Source organism: Conger conger, chromosome 2, assembly GCF_963514075.1.
Source record: "Conger conger chromosome 2, fConCon1.1, whole genome shotgun sequence".
In the NCBI taxonomy this organism is placed as follows: domain Eukaryota; kingdom Metazoa; phylum Chordata; class Actinopteri; order Anguilliformes; family Congridae; genus Conger; species Conger conger.
Window position 1 is genome coordinate 26,478,440 of NC_083761.1, and position 16,404 is coordinate 26,494,843.

Sequence of the window (16,404 nt, forward strand, 5' to 3'; positions counted from 1 at the left end):
CATTTTCACTTGGTTAGGTTAATGTGTGTAGATTGATGGGGAAAAATGGCTATTTTATCAACAACACAAAAAAGTGTGTAAAACTGAAGGGGTCTGTATACTTTCTGAAGCCACTGTACATAGTCCATAGTTCACAGACTTCAACTATGAGTAAATAATTCAAAATGAAATCATTATAAATTATTAATTTTGCTTGATATTTTTCAAATGTTAAATGTAAAATATATTGTTTCTTTCATTGAAAGCACACAATTAGCGCTTCACACAAGCACAACGGAACGCACATACACCTTTCCAAAGCTATTTCAAGAAGAAATGGAATATCGATATTTTTGAATGGATAATTTTTTACCGAAGCATTCAAATAATAGCGTTGTAGGGAAAGCCCTTTGTGAATTTCCGGACTATGGTCTGTGCCAGGAATAAAACCTGGTCGGTTGTCTCTTTAAATCAGCGCTGCAGTGTTGATATGTCCTCGAGCAGAGATGGTAAGAACCATTTCCACCTCTGCGACAGGGAGCGGGAGCAAGTGCGCGCGCGAGACCACGGTAGACAAATCTAATCAAACCCATTCCCATGGTTACTGATGCACTGTGGTAGCTTCCAGTCTGAGGCGAAAGCAAGGAAACGCTTCACTTGTGTTTTACACGGGTTAAAAATGCGCGCGGCTTTGGCAAACGGTGTGTTTTGTTCACATCCCCCCCTTTCTTTCCTATTTGGAAAACGGTAGCAGTCTCTTCCAAAGACTTGCCTTTGGCCACTTCCCCGAGACCATCTCTGCACTGCAATCTGTTGATAATTGTACTTGCGACCCGCCGTTTTATCGTCCTTCGACATGGGAAAGTCTTTTATTGCACAGGGAATTCTGTACAACCTACAGAGGATGGGAATCGTAGGCGTATTTCAACACCAGTTGCATTTGCCAAATTAGGTAAGGTGACTATAGAATCTTCCATTTTCCTTCGAATGGTGCATATGGAGTAACAAAATCTGCGGCATTCTAATGAAAGACCAGGATGATGCTGACACATGTATGCATGCCAAACTGAATAATTCTACAGAATGTGTATCTTTCATTCATATTGACAAACGTGGTGCTGCAACGATGGGTGACAGCTCATCTGTTACCAGAGAGATATTTAAACGTGTCTGTTTGGCAGTTGCATAGTTTTTCAAAGCATCAAAATGTTCGTATTTTAAAGTTACATTTGAGAATCGTGTCCAAATGCGTAACATAAGAGGGCATTCGTATTTCTGTCGCGTCAAAGGGCGTCATTGTTGTCTTCATCTGATAAATGGGGTAGTCAAGGATACCTCTAATATTGCAGAGCATGTTCTTTCGTGCTTTGTAGCTACTATCCCCGATCACTTGGTAACGGTAGTGGTGAAACTAAGCACATAGTGTACATTTTCTACAAGGATTCCTTTCTCTTACGTTTAATACACGCAAAAATACTTTCCGCTCTGACTGTCTGACTCATCCGATGCTATTGCAGATGGGTGCCGCCTCGGGTGCCTCACGCAACTCATTACCACTGCTCGCGGGCACTTGGTTGACTCAGCTGCAGCCTGTTGGAATGCTGGCCTGGTAGATGGGCACGCGGGCCGGAGTGCAGAGTGCGGGCTTATAACCACATTGGCTGGACCATCACCGTTCACCACACACTAAACCACAACTCCCCGTTACTCATGGTGAGTACGTCACAGACCAGGTCATCACACATAGCCTCTCACCTGCATTATTATTAGTGGGCGTATGTGTGTTTTCGGCATATATCTGGTGTTTGAATGGTTTCATTTATTTCCTTTTGCTGTGTAAAATGCGTGACGTCAGTTCAGACTCAGCGATTAATTGCTGTGTATGTTTTACTTGCGATCATAACGTTGAGTTTTCATCCTCGATTGTGTATTGATTGCTTATAAGGTCATTTAAGTCAAAATGATACGCTTTCTGGAACCAACCTACCCCCATGCATTCTCGAGTACGTGCGTGCTATAGCTTTTAGCTTGTCCATTTGTTATTTAAAATAACACCTTTCCAAAGAGGACATGTGGTCTTCTGTTTCGTGTTCGGACTCCTGGTTTACATTCTGCCTGCCTGCCCATACCTTATTAGAACGGGCTCCGTGCGGGTGCTTGTAACGGAGTGCCCAGCGCCTCTGTGCGCAAGGGAGGGAAATCAGGAGTCCGCAAGCCCTTTATCGATGGCAAGTCCACTTCAGTCGCTGTACACACACATAATCGGTTATTTGTTCAAATGTTTACACGCTACCTGATAGCATTACGAGGTATCGTCTGTGTCGGTGTCCGGCAGTGAAGTATTCGCTCGTATTTTCGCATGACAAGGAGAAGAAACGTCAGAAGCGCTACGCTCCAGGGAAAGGGCGGCAGAGGCAGCCCTGGAAGCGAGAGGACGTGTGCACTGAATACCGATCTGTCGTTGTCAGATGGAGCACAGATGTCAGCCCGTCACTGCGTTGGGCTATGGCAATGTGTGTGTTCAGTATCCTCCCAGAATACCACAGAGGCTCTCCACCAACAAAGTGGAGCGCAATCACATGCATCATGAGTGTTCGAGCAATAGATGAGACGAGAAAGATGCGCTATTCTGAACTTTCTCGACATGTGAAAGCGTCAGTGTTTTGGCATGTATTTTGTTTTCAATGAAACATTGTGGTGTTACTTGTGCATATGGTACAACTACGTTGTACAGCAGTTGTACTATTTCGACTCGCTGCAACGTATTTTGGCTCTGATGTTCAATTCAATTCAATTTCATTTGGAGGCCTATAGTAGTTTTTAAAGAGACACTGTTCAGAGACAATGTCAGAAAGACACTTTGGGAATACAAAAGAAAATTCCCTAGACACAAAAAAAAAGAAGTAATACAACTATTTTCTCAATGATCACATAAAATTACATTACTCTAATTCTTCTGTGAATAACAGGGAAATTCAGGTGTTTTATACAATAAATAGTAGCCTATTTCTTAATTGAAGAGTTCACTTGTCTTACCTGTCTTACCCCTCTCTCTCTCTCTCTCACACACACACACACACACACACACACACACACACACACACACACACACACACACTCTTTGGGAAGTTGTTGCAGAACAACACAACATGCTTTATTTTACATATAAAATAACAACCATTTACTGTTATGTTTGTTTTTGAAGGTTAGTGGTGCTCTGCTTGGTATAGACATGATAAAAGAGAAGTTCAAGTTTATGTCCAGAGCACCTCCTGGTCCTAATGGGGCTAGCAGTTTTCAGAACCATGGACAGAGATATAGCGCCACTGTAGGCACTGAATGTGCTAGTATTTCAGCACCATGGACAATGTTACAGGTGGCCTTTTCTGTAGGCCAGGACAGTGAGTGCTGCTCAAACCACTTAATCCAGTTTTACCATTTTGACTGGCAAAAACAGTGTCATTCTTTTTTCAATTGGTTTTTGCCTGGCTGTTCATGTTCATAATGCTTTATAGGTTTAGTGGTAAAGGATTGTTCCTAAACCATTTTTCATACTTTTTCTGTACACCAGTCAATGAAAGCAGATTTGATAGCAGGGGAGTGACAACGAATAGAATGACCACCATTTGTTTTGCATTGGCTGGTTAATCTGCTGTGTATTCCATTCATTTTCAATGAGAAAGCAATTCATGAAGCTCTGCAAATTATTATGAAATACAGATCAATATTTCAGTATTTCAGAAAGGGGTGGTCTTGTTTATGTTGTGATAGTGGGTAGGTTGTGGTTTATTGCTCTTTTAATAATGGCTGTAGTTTAATAGTCTATGCAGGGCCAGTGGGATCTCAAAAGGCCTGGATTAAAAAAAGGGAATCGGGCCCGGAGAACCAGAGCACAGAGCCCAAGATTTGTTGCTACACCCCTGAGTCTATGCCCAGAGATGGGCAGTATATTAAATGCATGTATTTCAATTGTACATTACTTGCCTTGTGTACTTGATATTTGCCTCTATTTGTATGAAACACACAAAAATGTATTCTTAGGGATATCGGGACCTAAATATAACACTGGAAAGGTGTACAACATGGGACCTTTAAATTAATCTATTATACTCTATTATAAAATTGATCAAGCACCCGTTCCATACTTGTGAAAATGTAATCTCCCCCTTAGTTACTCAATCAACCATTTAACAATATTTAATTGATCATTGATTCAGCTGATTGAATACAGCCAGGCTTGATCTGAACCTCAATTTCGAATCCTACCATCAGTCTGAAGTAGTCACCACAAGCACAAGCAAGTTTCTACAAGCACACTATGCCACGATTAATTCAGGAAGTGATGAGAAAAAGGTTATTGAAATATAAATAAATAAATCAGGAAAGGCCATATAAGCCATTCCTAAGGCTCTGGGACTGCACCGAACCACAGTGAGAGCCATTATCTCAGTGGTGAATCTTCCCAGGAGTGCCAGCCTTGCCACAATTTCTCCAAATGCAACAAAAAAAACTCAAAAAATCTCACAAAAGATCCCAGAAGAACATCCAAATAATATTGAAGAAACCATTAATTCTGCTTTGCACAAGAAAATTCTTCGGGGGAATGTCTGGTCATTTGTCCGTGAGCTGAAGCTGAAGCATAATTGGGTTATGCTGCAAGGTAATGATCCAAAACACAAAAGCAAGTCCACATCTGAATGGCTGAAAGAAACAAATTGATGTTTTGGAGTGCCCTAGTCAAAGTCCAGACTTGATTCCAATAGAGATGCTGTAGCAGGACCTGAAATTAGCAGTTCATGCTTCACCAATTTGTCTGAATTAAAGTAGCTCTGCAAGGAAGAATAGGCTAAAAGTCCTCCACAGGGATGTGAAAGACTTACATCAAATCATAGGAAGTGTAGCAGTTAAAGGTCATGCAACCAATTATTAAGTTTAAGGGAGCAATTACTTATTCACATGGATGATATGGGTGCTTGATAACTCTTTCATTATCTTAGTGAAATAATATTAAAAATGTCTTTTGTGTTTACTCAGGTTCCCAGGTCTAATATTACATTTTGTCTAAAAAAAAAACCTGAAACCATTGTATGTGGCAAATCTGCAGTAATAGGAAATTTTGTTATGCATTTTATTGTATACATTGGTCAATTTCTGTTAATTGTGGTCTCATTCAGAGATGGCAAGCCTGCCCCTTGCCGTACCTCCTGATTAAATGCATTGCGAAATGTTGGTTACCTTCTTTGGAATTTTAGCTTTCATTGTCCGGCAGTTAGTCTTATCACTCAATAAGCATTGCCTCCTGTCTCTTTACATTACATCACATCACAAGCATTTAGCAGGTGCTCTTACCCAAAGCGACAGCTTTTTCTTTTTTCTTTTTTTACATAGTATCTACTTAAACAGCTGGATATATACTCAAATAATGCAGATGAAGTACCTTGCTCAAGGGTATAACTGCAGTGTCCTACCTGGGAATCAAACCTGAAACCTTTCTTTTACACTAAAATGTAATCTATTACTGTCATTCTCACTAAAACAAAATATCAGTTTGATTTACAGTGTGTGGCCCATGGTTTGCGGTTTTCAAGCTAAAAGTGCCATGGAAGATAATGGCCAGAAAATACATTTTGCTTGGGGATCTGTCCTTTATTATCAGTCATGAAAAATCAAGTGAAATATTTGAACATAAAGCATAATTTGTAGTATAAATTCACAGATACTGATGATAAAATGTCAGGCCATCAATCAACAGAGGGAGTATTTCACCATTTATTTTGTCAGTGTTTGACAGGGCAAAGTAAAGTTAAAGCAATTCCACACAGTGGTCTAAAGGTAATAATAGTTTTAATTTTGTGAAACCTCTTGCTTTTGTGATAAACATTCAAACAATCTGCAATTTTATTGAACGATCTTAGGGAATAAGCTCACCGAGCACTCTATTAGGAACTATACTGGGTAGGGCCTCCCTTTGCTGTCAAAACGGCCTAAATTCTTTGTGGCATTAATTCCACAGATGTTGAAAACTGTCCTTTGAGATTCTGTTCTATGTTGACAAGATTGCATCATGCAATTTCTGCAGATTTGTCAGCTGCACATTCGTGCTGCGAACCTCCCGTTCTCCCACATCCCAAAGGTGTTCTATTGGATTCAGATCCAGTAACTGCGAAGGCCACTGAACAACATTTAGCGCACCATCATGTTCATGAAACCAGTTTGAGACAACATGGTGCATTATCAAGCTGGAAGCAGCCATTAGAAGATGGGTACATTGTGGCCATGAAGGGATGCACAAGGTCAGCAACAATACTGAAATAGGCTGTGGCATTCAAGCGATGATTTATTGGGCCCAAAGTGTGCCAAGAAAAGATTCCCCACACCATTACACCACCTCCACCAGCCTGGCCAGTTGACACAAAATGGATTCATGCTGTTGGTGCCAAATTCTGTCCCTACCATCTGTATGCCTCAGCAGAAATCGATATTTTTCAGACCAGGCTACATTTTTCCAGACTGTCCAGTTTTGGCGAGCCTGTGCCCATTGCAGCCTCAGCATTCTGTTCTTGGCTGACAGAAGTGAAACCCGGCGTGGTCTTCTGATGTTGTAGCCCATCTGCCTGAAGCTTTGGTGTGTTGAGATGCTTTTCTGCTCACTACAATTGTAGTTATCGTACAAGAGTTACCATAGCCTTTCTGTCAGCTTGCACCAATCTGGCCATTCTCCGTTGGCCTCTCTCAGCAACAAAGCATTTCCATCTGCTGCTCACTGGATGTTTTTTGTTATTCGCACCATTCTGAGTAAACTCTGGAGACTGTTGTAAGTGAAAATCCCAGGTACAGAAATACTCAAACCAGCCTGCCTGGCACGGTTGAAGATCACAGTTTTCTGATGGTTGACATTAACTGTTAATGAACCCATATCTGCATGATTTTACGCATTTCACTACTGCTACACGATTGGCTAATTCGATAATTGCATGATTAAGTAAGTGTACAGGTGTCCCTAATAAACTGCTCAGTGAGTGAATATTCCAAATCATATTATTTAACTTTCCGCCTATTGACTTGCACAAAGTTGTACCAGTACTGTTCTTAGTTTCCTGTGTATAAAATAGCATTCAGTGGTAATTCAGTCTTTATTTTTTTAATGTGATTTCCATAATATTAAAGTTTAATTAATGTTGCTAGAAACAGCTACAGAGCTACATTTGTGCAGCTCATCCCTCCAACCAATTCATGTTTTCAGCAACAATGTCTACAGTCTGACACTGACTACAGATCATAGACATGCATATTTAACTGGACGACACAGAGGGTGACATTAGCTCAGGTGGTAAGAGCAGTCGGCGGGTTGCCGGTTCGATTCCCACCCTGGGTGTGTTGAAGTGTCCCTGGGCAAGACACCTAGCCCCCAAATTCGCCTGACGAGCTGGTTGGTGCCTTGCATGGCAGCCAATCGCTGTTGGTGTGTGACTGTGTGAATGAATGGGTGAATAAGAGGCATCAATTGTACAGCAAAGGCTATATAAATGCCGGCCATTTAGACAGGCAAGCATACCTTCAGCTAACATAAGCTTGTGAATCCTCAGAAGTGAGCTTGTTGAGTGGAAAATATTAAAGCTCATTGGAATCAATGGGGAATATCTGATGATGAAGACAAAATAAAACCAGGTGGTATTTTGAATCTTGTTTAACAATTGTTACATTTCATATGAAAAGCAATTTGTGAAAATATGTAATACAGTATATAATAAAATTTACCTTTTAATATTTACATATGAACAACCATTATTTCACACATTTTTACACATAATGAAACATATGACCACAAAATTGACTGTGTGTTATGGTTAATACTAGCACCTGACATATCTCTAATCAAAGTATCTCTGGCAGCACTAATATGGAAGAAGGCAGCAGATTGCAGGCTGTAGCGAATTAGCATATTCAAGTTTGGTGAAGAATTGTTTGGTGAAGAATAAGCTAGTCAAAGTTTGATTACACATTTGATGACTGAGCTGAAGGAAAGACCAGTGCCCTGTTTCACAAAGCAGGATTACGGAGTAAGCTAGCTGGATAACTGTACTTAACCCTCCCAAATCTGGAACATGGACCAAAGTAAAAAGAGCCATTCCGGGTTTTACCCAGCAAACGCACTAATCCAGCTTCATGAAATACTCCCCAGAACCTTCAACCTTGGCTCATTCCAATAAAATAAACCGAATCAACAACCTGAAGGCAAGTCTGCCAAAACAGAAGGTGATCTTCGATGGAACAGTACAAGAATTAAAATCGGATACTGTTTTGATCAGTGGAGGAGTTTAAAAGCAGAGAAGAAGATATGTGGACCATCAATGTAAGTTAATGTTAGCACACTATCTTTTAGTAGCATTTATTACTTTAGTAGCGCATAGCCAGGCTAACTATCTTCAAACCATACCAAGCTCTAGCTAGTTGTTGAAGCAGATTTATTACCGCTGGAGTTGCGAGGGCCGAGTTAGATAGCTAGCTATGTTTTTTTCTGCAAATCGAATCAAATAGTTTAAAAGTCAACGGCATGTGCAAGTTTAATAGCCTATGTCCGAACTTGTGGGTATGGCAAGTTAATGTCTTTGTCTCACTTCTAACGGTGTCACTTGTCGGTCACCCATTTATCTAGCAAACCTAAATATGATGCCTTATAGCAGTGAGAAGGTGGCATCCCTCAACTTGCAAGTCAAAACTAAAAAAAGGCCATTGTGTGCTAATATGTTGTTAATGTTACTTCCTGTTCAGTAATCTCTCATCTGAATTCTTCTTTGTTGTCAATAAGGCAACTATTGTTTTTTTACATATGAATTATGAATTTCTACTGAATTTTGACTGTATTCTGATGTACAGCAGGAGGCAGTGTGTAGGTGTAAGCTGTCCTCAGTGCAATACATGCCCTCTTGGTCGAGAATCTAATCCTAACTGGGTCTGACAGCCCCATATGGCAACCCAAATCTTGGCCCTTGACCATGCATGAAGGAATGGTTTCAGGCAGTAGGGTATGTCTAGTAGTGAGAGGTGGATTCATGTATTTCTGGTCATGAAAGCAGGATTCAGTACCACCAGTAGGGAAGGGGGTTGGGGGGGAGGGGGATGTTCAGGTAATGCTGAGAGAGAGTGTCAGCTATGTTAATATGTCTCTTACCAAACGGTTTGTCCATCATTGTAATAAACATAGGTTTCAGAGCAGATAATTGCAAATGCTTGCCTCATATGTGATTAGCAAATGTTTTACCGCATGTAACATAGCCTCTACCAGTTGGACTTAGGAATTATGTATACTGTATAATAGTCTACTGCTTAGCAAGCTTGTCTGTCTGATGTACCACTGTCAGGTTTATCCCCAATTGAACATTAATAGAGAAGTGCAACAAAGCATTGCAAGACTAGGCAGTACAAAAAGACTAGGTATCAACCATTTTGTATCATCGTAACCTGTTACTTCGCCTTAACCATAATTTGACTACAATTGTTGGCATGCAATTTCTTCACTCCCTAAAACATCTTCACTCCCCGAATTGTGTGCAATGTGAGTTGTTCTGTGCACAACAGTGCATTCCATAGTATATATAATTTAGATAACATCATAAATTCAGGAGTAGTTCTCTACTTCAATTCCAGTGGTAATGTACAGTAGCCAGGCGTGTGCATTTATCATGTGAACCCTCTATCCCTGTCTGACAGTTGGGTACTCCACACTGCATTGTATGAAAGCAGCTCCTGTGGCTGAGGAGCCTGCCTGTTCAAGCTCCATAATAAATGCAGTACTCTAGAACAGTGACTATGGCTATGCTGGAGGGCTTCAAAATGGAAAAGTAGTGTCTGGCACATTTTTCTGCGGGTGCTTGTGCTTGATGGACTGTGTAGCAGAGATGAGACAGTCCTACAGATAGGACTGGGGCATTTCACATTGCAAGGAAAATAAAAAGCATACAAAAATTGATGGAAAAAGGTGAAATGTAAGTCTAAATAACTTCAGGTTTGGTCATGAGGTGAGAGAGATGGACAGCTTTGTGGACCCTGTCTGCATAAGGCAGGGGACCAAAACCCAGGGGACCAAAAACACCTTCTCACATGTAGCCTGAATACCCATGTACTTCTCTGTGCTTGATTGATCTTGCCTGGTGTAATTGAGCCAACCAAGAGAACCAAAAGGCAGTGTTTGTACTTTTTGATAGTATTTCACATGTTCCAATACAGCAGACAAGATCAGTAAAGTGTAGAAAAGTATTTGAATCCTAAACGCATTTGGATTTGACGCAGGTCTGATGACAATACACATGCAGAGCATGACTGTCCTGAGATAAAGTCCACACACAAATCACGGCTCTGTGGCACTCTATCTCTCCTGCTCTATCTTGCTGTTTCCATTCGTCCTCTTTCGTTACAACTCAGATAATGTTTTACATTCTGATAGGCATGCAGACACACATCGTAGAAATGGCGGAACATGTAATGCCAGCATTGGATTGGAAATCTTTTATGAAAGTAGTCTCTCTGCCCATTGCTAATCAGATTTATGCTGGCATTACTTGTTCATAAGCGCAAACCCAAGAATGTAAGAATCTTGCAAGGATCTGCATAGAGGATTATCCCTCAAAATTTGTTCCTTAACCTTGTCAAGCATTACAGGAAAAGACACTATGCTGTTATCCTTGCCAGAGGTGGATGCAGCAAGTACTGAACCGGTGCCAATAATTATGGAACCTTGATGTTGGTCAAATCAGTGTTTGATTTTTGTTGGTTCTAGAGATGTTAATGTTTGATTTTGGTTGGTTCTAGGGGTGGGCATTTTCAGTATTTTCATGTTTCGGTTAACTGGCGACATTTAATCGATTAACCGATTAAATCTATTTTTTAATAGGCTGTACATGCATGTTGCAATAGGCTGCATCACAGACGATAAGTCAATATAAGCACATTAATTAGATCTTACTACATAACGGGGGCATTATTTCAGGAAAAAAACAAAAAAACATGCCCTTAACCCTGCATTGCTCCAGAGGAGGATTGTCTCCTGCTTAGTCTAATCAACTGTACGTCACTCTGGATAAGAGCGTCTGCCAAATGCAATAATGTAACAGTGATTGGCTGCCATGCAAGGCACCAACCAGCTCATCAGGAGAATTTGGGGGTTAGGTGTCTTGCTCAGGGACACTTCGACACATCCAGGGTGGGGATCGAACCAGCAACCCTCCGACTGCCAGACGACTGCTCTTACCGCCTGAGCCAATCTCACCCCAGTGTCGCCCCAGTGTCGCTTGAAATATCACGAAATGAACTTGAAGGGTCATTCCTCATTGTCATTTTTCCCATAAAACTCATGCTGTTTTTGTTTAATTTTGTTTTAAAGGTAATAAAAATACAACTGATGTTTCTCATTTCTAATCAGATCAAAGATGAGCAAGTATATGTGAAAGTACACTCACTGAGCACTTTATTAGATATTTATTAGATTTATTTTTTTGATTAATCTTCTGTTGCTGTAGCCTATTCACTTAGATGTTTGACGTGTTGTGTTTCAGATATGCTCTTCTACATACCACTGTTGGAATGTGTGGTTACTTGCATTATTGTCACCTCCCTGTCCCTTCTCCCTTGTCCTCTCTCATTAACAAGGCATTTTTGCCCGCAGAACTGCTGCTCACTGGATGCTTTTTGTTTTTCACACTATTCTCTGCTAAATCTAGGGACTCTTATGTGTGAAAATCCCATGAGATCTGTTTCTATGATACTCAAACCACCCTGTCTGGAACCAACAATTATTCCAGGGTCAAAGTCACTAAGATCACATTTCTTCCCCATTCTGACATTTGGTCTGAAAAACATTTGAACCTCTTGACCATGTGTGCATGCATGTATGTATTTAGTTGCTGCAACATGATAGATTAATAGATTAATGTGTAACTCACAAGTACATATGTGTCTGTGTGTGACACATTCATGCATCTCTGTGAGTTCTGCATTCATGTGTCTGTGAGTTACACATCAATGTGTCTGTGAGTTACACATCAATGCTTCTGTGAGTTACACATCAATGCTTCTGTGAGTTACGCATTAATGTGTCTGTGAGTTACACATCAATGCTTCTGTGAGTTATGCATCAATGTATACATTAATGTGTAACTCACAGACACATTGACATAAAACTCATGGACACTGATGTGTAAATTATAGTCTTACAGATACATTCATGTGTAATTCACTGACACATTGATGTGTAACATACAGACACAATAATATGTAACTCACATATACATTGATGTATAACTCACATATACATTGATGTATAACTCACATATACATTGATGTATAACTCACATATACATTGATGTGTAACTCACAGAAGCATTGATGTGTAACTCACAGACACATTGATGTGTAACTCACAGACACATTGATGTGTAACTCACAGACACATGACATGGCAGGGTAGAGGAGAGGAACCAATAGCAGACTCAAAGGTGCTGAAAAAATGGCTGGTTTAATGAGCAGGTGGCTAAGGGGCAGACAGAGCGTAATCCAAATGGGCAAAGAGTTCAAAAGAGTCCAGAGAAGCAGGCAGGGGTCATAAACAAGAAATCCAGAAAACAAAAACTATGAAAAAAACAAGAACAGAATGCCACAAGGGTACAGGCTCAGGAACAAGGAGGCTAGAACAAAGGTAAAGGAATACAAGTAGTTTGTTAGTTTGACGAACATATTAGTATGTTAATATAATTAGTACTGTACACATTCTATGTTAGAGTTTAGTAAATTAGTGCTATCTACAAAAAAAGAAATGGAGAGAAAGCAGGAAGTAAGAAAAGGGAGACTGAAGGAATCGTGGGAAACCAGAAAATTCCGAAACCACCCAAATAGTGAAGCACGCAGACAAGGGAGTGACTCGGGATCAGAAAACATTCAGACACAGACATCACAGAGGAAGACGAGTGCAAAGACTAATGTAAACAGAAAATCAGACATGAATATGAAAAATAATACATTTACAAAAACACAGAATAAAGAAATCAGGGTCATAACAGATGTGTAATTCACAGACATATTGATTTGAAGCTCACAACTCATTCAAATGCCTGGGTGTATGAAATGCCTTGTCAACTTATGTTCATATTCACAAAATCATCACACCCCTGATGGGTCATCAATTATTTCTATCAGGGGACTGGAATTGGCTGTCTGTTCAATGCAAATGCTGTCTGCCAGAAGTAGAAGAAAATTCTAGTAACGCTCATTTCCCAGCCCAAGGTGTGGAACTAATCTCCGAGTTAGAAACAGCATACGGATTTTGTTTCTATAAAGCTCCCATTTAAATGAGACATGCAGATGATATAGTGGATCCATTTCACCGTCAGATACTCAGCTTTTTCTCACTAAATGTATAATTTTATTTATAATAGGGAATTATTGCCAGCTATTTGTTCAGGGACTGTATTAAAATCATAAAATACAAATGCAAGTAAGATTCATTTATAGTGCCATCAAAATACAAAACACTCTGGCTTGTACTGGTTATCAGGCCTAGGTCAAATACGTAATTGTTTTGGATTTAAATACTTTTCTATGCTTTACTGGCATATTGGAACCTATGAAATACTTTCAGAATGTGCAACCCTCCTTTTGACCTTCTTGGTTCCACAAGGCAAGGTCTGCTGGGTACTGGACTCGTACAGTGGGGTCCAAAAATTTGGGCACCCCTGGTTTAAATGTCTGTAAATTAATCTGTATGTGATCAAAAGAAACCTGAATGGTATAGAGTTAAACATGAGAAATATTAAAGCAAGATTGCTCTTTATTTAGATTTTGTACGGTTTATAAATTATAAAAAAGGAAAAGGAATCCTTTTGGATTATTTTGTTCCTTTTTAAAAAGATGATTACTAAGGCCCAGACCCAGGTGATTTACTCTGGGCTTCAATGAGTCAGATGAGTATAATTCCAGGGCCTTTTATTCTGAAGTAACTGCATTCCTTCTATTCCTGTATCCAACTGTAGTGGCCGTCCCGTCTGGTGTTAACAACCATTGGTTCCTCGAAACAGTTATTCAAGGATTTCAGAATGAAGATGGTCAGGCAAGTCAGGGCGAGTTCTGGGAGGCCAAGAAAGAATTCAGATAGACCTGAGATGTGTTCAAGATCACAAAAATTATCGAACGTTAATTTGAAAAGGTAGTGGACCGCTAATAGAAATGGCTGCTGACGGGGAAGATGCGAAGAGAACAAAACTTGACTATTTGGCTGTTATAATACTTTGTGTCAAGGTTAGGGGAATCTTCAAGTTACCCACAGAATGTGTGATAACCACTAAAATAATCTAGGATCGAGAAACTCTGTAGCGAAACACCAACTAAAGTAGTACTGAAAGCCTTGTACACAAGTCTATTTTGACATAATAGATGAAAGAAAAATAATAAAGAAAACATGATATGGTTACCCAAATACAGGTTAACACGCCTTTAAGTCTCGAATCAAACACCAGCCTTGAAGGCTACCTCTACCTGGCTCAGTGTCCGAAACACAATGTAATACTCAAAAACAGAGCAGTGGGACAATGAGTCTTAAATAGGGTAGGGCCCGCCTACCAATAAAAGATAATTGGTCAGGAATTAGACTGCACCTGGAAACCAATTAACCAAGGCAGCAATCTGCAAGTCTGAGCCTGAAAAACGATACTGCCTGGAAAATGAGTAGGAAAACCTTGCCAAACTTTTGCACAGGGTCTTTTTCATTTCTTTATTATTTTGAAACTGTAAAAAATAAGGTGGAATGCCAACAGTCTTACAAACGTCTTACAAAACACGCCTAATCGCGGTCATTCTTGCCATGTTAACACAGCCTTTTTTTGTCATGTTAAACGAGAAAATCATTAGCATTCTGGTTTAATAAGCACAAGCTTTCATTATTCCATGTGAAATGTTGCATTCCATCACATGTCTAGCCTATGTAAACAAAACTCAAATGCTGAGAGAGAGGTGTAAGTTAGCTAGCTATAGCATGGCCTGACAAACAGTGAACATGGCCTGACAAACATTCTGAGCCATGTATAAGCTAACTTCCAGTATATCATTGAAAAGTCATAACTAGGCTGTAGATGGAAATATTTGTAGATAAAAAAAGTAATTAATTTTAGCTGTAGTGTTATTAATAAACCAAGAAATGATAGTTCCGGTCTGGAAAATACCAATTTATTTTGATAAACTAACCATGTCCCATTGTTCAAAATCAATGCAAATTGGTCAGATTGGTTAATGTTAGTTATTTTGATGTTTTCCCCAAAAACTCGACACTGTGACATCACGCACCAGAGAAGTCACTTTCTGGAGCGAGTTCAGGTGTTTCAATCAGCAGCCATACTAACCACAGCCATACTAACAACAATTTGAGTGTCATTTTATGAAAAACCTCATAATCCGATAAACAATTAAAACAAAAAAACATGAATTTCTGAGATCAATATCAAGGGAGAATTATTTGTAAGCAGGGAAAGAGACAGCATATAGTAGTGACTGGATGTCTTTCATGACTAACCAAATGCATTCTTGAGAGCAAATATCTATTGTAAAAAGTGTATCATCTTAAATATATGGCTGTGTATTTATAAACAAGCAGAATGAACAGCAGAGAATTTCAATCAGTTACACAGCTTTGAAAGAAATTTGTGTCATTGTCTGCTGCTTTGCATAAAATCAAAATAAAAAACTGGTGAAACCAAATAATAGCATATCCATCACAGACAAATCAACAGATGTGACAGACAGATGGACAGCATTTATTTCCGTACAGTTCTTAAAGGAAAACCTTTATTGACCTGAATTAACTCCTAACTTGTGAATGGCATTAGAAATGCTTGTTCACAAGCGCAGGTAGTGTTTTAGAAATGTGTTCTTTTATCCCTCAAGGCATTGTCTAGTTCAGCTCTTGCAGATCACAAAACTGGAAAATGCAGTCTGGTTGATATGATTCAGTGATTTGAATGTTGCATAAAACTGAATATTAAAGTTTAACCGCTTACTGCCGTGCACTGGCTCCATAGACCAGACACATTTATAAAACCATTCAATTTATCAAACCATTTCATGAGCTTGCCAATAAACTGTCAATGAAATACAACTCTGATCCACTCTAACATAAGCTGTTTCTATCACTCAACCAGCTCATGAATTTCTTAAGGCTGGCAGGATCTTTGATCCCCAGCAATTATGCAGACTTGATGTGACAATCCTACTAGACTGAATTCCAAGTTACAGTGAAAAGTGCAGATCTAAGTTGGTCAACTAGAAATTACTTTCAGAAGAAAATTGCGTTGTGTACCATTTTAATTAATCAATTTCATTTATCCACCTTGTTTTATTATTAATTTAAAAAAAAAATGTATTTAACTATTTTTGTGCAAAATAAAA

The 16,404-nt window shown here is 39.5% G+C and overlaps 1 protein-coding gene across 1 annotated transcript in view; it reads left to right on the forward strand.

Moving 5' to 3' along the window:
- The first annotated feature begins 562 nt into the window (after positions 1-562).
- adgra1a (adhesion G protein-coupled receptor A1a) overlaps positions 563-16,404 on the forward strand; it is a 30,184-nt gene continuing 14,342 nt past the window's right edge. Inside the window, exons 1-2 of the mRNA XM_061232116.1 lie at positions 563-931; positions 1,497-1,692. Of these exons, the coding sequence (XP_061088100.1) occupies positions 1,690-1,692 (3 nt within the window). The 5' untranslated portion in view covers positions 563-931; positions 1,497-1,689. The remainder of the gene's footprint in view (positions 932-1,496; positions 1,693-16,404) is intronic.